This window comes from Pteropus vampyrus, unplaced genomic scaffold (assembly GCF_000151845.1).
Source record: "Pteropus vampyrus isolate Shadow unplaced genomic scaffold, Pvam_2.0 Scaffold2, whole genome shotgun sequence".
Taxonomy (NCBI): domain Eukaryota; kingdom Metazoa; phylum Chordata; class Mammalia; order Chiroptera; family Pteropodidae; genus Pteropus; species Pteropus vampyrus.
In genome coordinates, this window is record NW_011888783.1 from 5,945,305 (window position 1) to 5,951,585 (window position 6,281).

Consider the following 6,281-nt stretch of genomic DNA (forward strand, 5'->3'; position numbering starts at 1 on the left):
ATTTATGTCCTAGAATGGGGCCTCATATAAATAATAGCAACTTCCAGATGTAGAATTTTTTAATTATACTTTTCAGCATAATTTGTTACTGTTTTATGTTGTTTATGTGCAAGATTTTTACCTATCCCCTTTTGTTGAATATAGAATTCTTATATCCTTAAGATGATTTAAAATTTCCTAAGAAATATGTACTAAGACCAAAACAAATCCAAATGATAATAACTGAATATATTCTTTCTCTTACAAAAGAGTATTATACGAATTAAAGAACTGGGTTTTTTTCTTGTCCCAATAATAAGCTTATCTACAAATTGTTATTATGGGAATAATAATAACATTCATCTTGAAAAACAAGAGGCAATAAATAATAAAATAACTTTCAAATTGGTACTTTGAGAAGTTATAGAAAATAGATATTTTTACACTATATTAAAGTAGGTTGTTTTATTTAATAACAATTTTTCATTGAAGATCATTTTTTCTGCAGATTTGTAATTGTTGCAGAAATTATCATTATTAAGTACATGCTTTTTTTTTTATAGTAAAACACTCGTGATAGAACAGCCAATTACTTTAAGATGTAAAAGGATACTATGGATCATTTTTGCCACTATGGTACCATAGTTACTGGGAGAAAAATGAAGAAATTGAAGCTTTCTCGCCCAAAATCTAAGCTCAAAGACTTGAGATCATAATATTTTAAAAATAAGTTTAATTCTCTTATTTACAGAGTAGATGAAGCTTGTAATGTGGATCACAGTAGCACAACTTCTGTGACAGCTGTGTTTAGCCTTGTTTGGACCACTAACAAAGAATGAGTATTAGACTTTCTCAAAAGCCTCTCCAATCCCTGAATATGTATTTCCTTTCAGCCTTTGCACTGTTGGAATCATTCCAATAACTGAAAGAAAATAAGAAACACAGTGGTGGGGATGTCATACCTTACATAGATATTAATTTCAGCATAAGAATTCAGGAACTTCTAAGAATAGCAATGAAAAGCTTCCATACCCCTCAAAATTTCTCCAATTTTTTTTTCATTGAAATTATTCTTATTGATGGAATACATTAATTACACTTTTCCCCTAATAAGAACCCCCACACCTAAAAATATGAAATATTTGTAAATCTTTCCTAAATGTGGATGCACATAGCTTAATAAAAATAATTAAACCAGATTTTTGCCATATTTTATCCTTCCAAACCTAGGGTAAAATAACCCAATATTTTTTATTCTCTCAAATCATGAACTAGTTAATGCCCTGCTAATTTATTACAAGAAATTTAGAACTTGAAATTCCATAGCAATGGTGTGCGATAATTGCATCTTCCCTATTCTAAATATTATAAATATCATACAGCTATGGATAAAGAAATATTTTTACCTTTTATCTTTAACTTTTTCATGTTTACTCCTTAAATAACTTTAACATAACCATTTATTTATAAATTTAATAAAAATAATGAAACTATTCACAAAAAAGAATATTGCTTTCTAATACTTTTATAATTTCTAGAAAAGCCAGATTTCTGCTTTTTGGAAGAAGATGCTGGAATCTGTAGAGGTTATATTACTAGGTATTTTTATAACAATCAGTCAAGGCAGTGTGAACAGTTCAAGTATGGTGGGTGCCTTGGCAATCTAAACAACTTTGAATCTTTGGAAGAATGCAAGAACACCTGTGAGGATACATGTAAGTTTATTTCTCTTCTCATTTTACTTCATTTATAGGCATTTTTTAAAAAATAAAGCATCTTACAGGATGGTCAGGTTTACATACATTTTGTTTTAGCCATACAAATGAAGGTACATTTGTATTTATTAAATCTGATAGAAATTAGTCACTGTGTTCATTTTTTTTAAAAAAAAAGCAGATATTTAAGAAATCTAACTATAGTGAAAATTGTTTCCATAGATCTGACTCTGTATTTTTTAGGTTTCATTATTTACTGTTCCTTCCTGAGAACACTGTAGTATAATTTAGGTACAAGAGTAGGACTATTGAAATCCTTAAGTTTATAACAATTTGTGGGCAAATAGTTTTTTGGAACATACCACCTAAAATCAATGTTTTATCTGACTATAAAATTTATTAAAGGAGTGACTTAAACATTAACTATTATCCTTTTTTTGATTAAGAACCACAGTTACTCATGGAAATATTACACATACACATACATGTATACATATATGTGTGTATGCACATATATAGTTTCTGTTCACTAATTTAACATAATAATATGAATAAAATTTCTAGAAGTCTACTTGCCTTAACCAAACGACTATGCTTTGCTTTTGTATGTAATTATTAGCTTATGACAGTGTCTCATATTTTACTTGGCTATATATTTTCAGTGAATGATTTCCAGGTGGATGATTATAGAACCCAGCTTGATTCTGTGAATAATGACTCCTTGACTCCCCAGCCTACCAAACTTTCCAGCTTTTTGGGTAAGAATCTCATTTTAAAAAAATTGCTTCCAGAAAAATATTATCAGGGCAACAATAAAAGTAGAATGTATATTAGAACTATGCTTTAAAGAAATTCAGTTTTGTTATTTAATAATAGATGTGCTGAAACGCTGAGATTCAAAAAATGTAAGACATTTAATCCCATAAAATAGTTTTCCTAATCTATTTTAAAGTATGCTTTGAAGTAGGTCTTTGATTACATATCACATGAAATATTTCATGTGATATTTAACTCTATGCCAAATTTATTTTGTAAAATAATGTTATGAATTATCGTCCTCAGTGTCTGAGAGTAAATCACTGTAATGGCAGCAGTTTGTCAAAGGCAGTCTGAAGTGCTCTTAAATTGAGCACAGCATTGGACAAGGTCTCTGAGTTAGTTACAGGACGATTCGAAATTTGTTGAATAACCATCCCCGGAGGTTATGTCACCCTGAAGAGAATTTTCTTTTGGACTTCTGCAGAACTCTTTTCTGGGCTCAATCCTGTAACATATTATTCAAATTTTAACAATCACATAGGAAATATGCCCACAAAATTATAGCTCTGGGAAAATAGTAAAAATACTGGAAAATATAAGCAGAAACCACAAATATCCTGGCAATTAAAAACAACCTGAAAAGCTAAAAATTAACAGGATAAATGTAAGGTCCTACATAAATTAAAAAAAAAAAAAGTCACGTGTTTTCATTCAGGAATTGGAGATTTTGCTTAGAAATAGATCATGTGAAAGTGTTAGATGTAAACTTGGCATGAGTTGAAAGCTTTCTGTGGCTATTAAAATTGCAATCTGTGGGTAAAAAGAGACATAGTGTCTGGGCCAGGGGTTCTCATCCTAGCCATGTGTTAGAGTGAGATGGAGTTCAGAATCAAAATGTCTTTGAGCATCTCTCTTTACAAGCAGAAAATAAGCAAGCAAACAGAAAACAAAACAAAACAAACCTCTGTCCAGGTGGATCTAAAGCACTGCAAATTGTTGACTAGAACTTATTCTTGAATGAGGGTTGTAAATGTCTAGCTCAGTCCCACACTGACCTGATTGTGTCGGTGGAATTTACTTCAGCCCTGAATGCCATAGCTTAGAAGTTACACAGAGAACTGGAAACATGTTAATAGAATGACTGGAAAGTGTAAGGAGACATGACAATCAAGAGCGAACATCATATACTCTCTCAGTACTTCAAACGTTGTCATGTGTAAGAATTAAGTTCTGTACAGTCATCACTCTCAGTCCTCTCCATTTCAACCCCGACCCCACCCTGCATCTCAATTCTTTCTTCTCTTCCCCAGCTCAGCCTAAGAATCAGGATCAATGCATGTAATCTAAAGTATAAATTTCTTTCTATAAAGTATTTATTTTTAATGTGAGATCTTAAAAAATGAATGGGTGCCTCAGGGATTAAATACTCTAAGTTGTAGTTATTTAAGCAGTGTTCTAACAGCACTTGAGATGTTATAAAGAGCATGCAAAATTTCAATGGGAGTTGGACAATATAGCATATTCAAAATGTCTTGAGCTCCTTAGAATCTATAATGAGGGCAGTGAATTCAATACTAGATGAATCTGAATTTAATTATTAAACTTTGTAATAATAATAATAATGATGATGATGATGATGATGATGATGATGATAAGTATCATTGTAGTTTTTATTTATCTCTAAAATTAAGTAATTTCATTGCTTTGTTTCTTTGTGTCCTTTCAGCCCTGTGTTTTTCATTGACATTTTGTTTTATCCAGTTAAATATCACATGTTGAAATGCATCCTAAATCTTATTGCTGTGAAAGATGTAAAGTTCAAAATGACAAACATATTAATGGGTTTAAAGTATATTTGACACAGTATATTTACAAATAAAAGAAATATGAAATCAGCTTTCAATACGTTTCAATATTTTTTGTGTGGGTTACTTTGCTAATTCAAATGGAGAGCTTCAGTTTTTATCATTAAAATGAGTAGAGTAGGTTAGGAAATAATTTTGCCTTGAAATTTTATAAAGCATTGTATAAAGATTATGATTTTGGGTGCAGGTACACTACCAACATAGAAAGGGGAAATAAAGAAAATAAGTGTGAGAAAGTAAATGAGTTTTAAATACTGACAAATGCCCACTCTAAGTTTCTATGTGTATGCACACTAAAAGTGCAATAAATAAATTAATGGTTATAAGTGTAAATGATCAAGGAAGCAGTAAAAATTCACATGAATTTAAAAGGAAATAATATTAAGATGATTTTTATTTAAAATAATAGACATTTAAGAGATAATTCTTTTGTAGTAACTTTATATAAAATCAGAAATATGGTCTCCTTTATTTGTCTAGAACTATTTTATCTTTTATTATACATATTTGCTTAAAATCTTAATTCCTCTAGCCAATTTAATCTCTTTTTCTCTTTTTCTGTAAGCATATATTTTCCTTTGTTTTGTAACCTAATTTAAAACATGAAATAATGTTGCAATAACTTCAATGAGAAGTTTGATTGGAAGGGTAGCTTAGAAGGTAAAAAGTGACAATAAAGCTTTGCCTCCATTCTTTCTATAACCTTCAGGATTCCTTGTCTGTCCCATCCGAGGTGCAGAAGGTGAGAATGAAACTATCATTCTCTGCTATCTAAGACCTAGGTGATATCTTCTCAATGCTGTCAAGCAGCAGAATGTAGGAAGGCAATTATGCCCCCACGCTTTCTATACCTAGATTAGTCCTCTCCTTTGTCGAAGGGCTTTGGTCTATAAATGCACTTTTGATATTCCAGCTCTAAAATGATTACATCTGTCACTGCATACAATTATATTAATGTTCTATTAAAATTTAAAAACATACAGTTCTATATTTCTGTAAAACCTTGTTCCAAATTTTAGTAAATGTGTAAGGTTCTCTGTGGATATTAGGTTTTTTTGGAATGATATAATCCTTTAAGGTTTAGATTAGTTTACAGGAGTAATAACGCAACCCAAATACAAATAGAATAGCATTCGTTTAAATTTTTCCATTAAACAATAATCCTTATGTAGAGTATTTGAATAATTTGAATATTCCAAAAATATAGCTAAATTGCATTACTATTAAGTGAAATATCTATAAATATTTAATGTTTCTCTTTATCCTGACACTAGAAAAGCATTTTAGCAGTTCTGTTCAATGTTACTAGAAAATGATTTGGTAATTCTTTTTTAATTGCTATTTATTCTTAACTGCCATAATATTGCAAATGAGTTTGAGAATATTTTTTCCCAGTGAGCCCTCTTGACTCAAGAAAGTTGAATGCTTTTAAGCACAACTAAGCTTTAATTTTCTCCTTTTATTTCCATGTTTTAATATTAATAGGCTACTTAGATGACCTCAAAGATTGAGCCTCTTTCTTAAAGAGATTTTTATAAAATGTTTTGTTAAGTATATCATTGTACACAGATAAAAACAAGTTATTTGAGTTGAGAATACTGGCATGCAGAAGTATCATGGGGATTCAAAGGCAAAAGAGTTTTATTTGTATAATTTTTCTTTATCTTCATATTTTCAGCTTTCCAAACTTTCAGAATTTTGTCACCATTTTCTCAATTATTCCAGAATAGCACTTGGTAATCTCCTTTGATCACTTTTCTTCTAGTGAGTCATTAAATTCTATTGCTTTTATCAATGAAATGTCCATTTCTATCTTTTCAATTTTCAGTTGTACCTGTTTCATTCAGACCATAATCCTTCATGTGTAGATTACCTCAACGATCATATGTAATCCAAATTGAGACACTAATAAAAATAAAAGGGGGATGCTAAAAAAATCAGGTTATTTATCTACTTTAGATAT

At 30.1% G+C, this 6,281-nt stretch overlaps 1 protein-coding gene across 1 annotated transcript in view; it reads left to right on the plus strand.

The window, feature by feature from the left end:
- TFPI (tissue factor pathway inhibitor) overlaps positions 1-6,281 on the plus strand; it is a 56,420-nt gene that overhangs the window by 40,958 nt on the left and 9,181 nt on the right. Inside the window, exons 5-6 of the mRNA XM_011356402.2 lie at positions 1,518-1,694; positions 2,357-2,452. Coding sequence (XP_011354704.1) covers positions 1,518-1,694; positions 2,357-2,452 — 273 coding nt within the window. The remainder of the gene's footprint in view (positions 1-1,517; positions 1,695-2,356; positions 2,453-6,281) is intronic.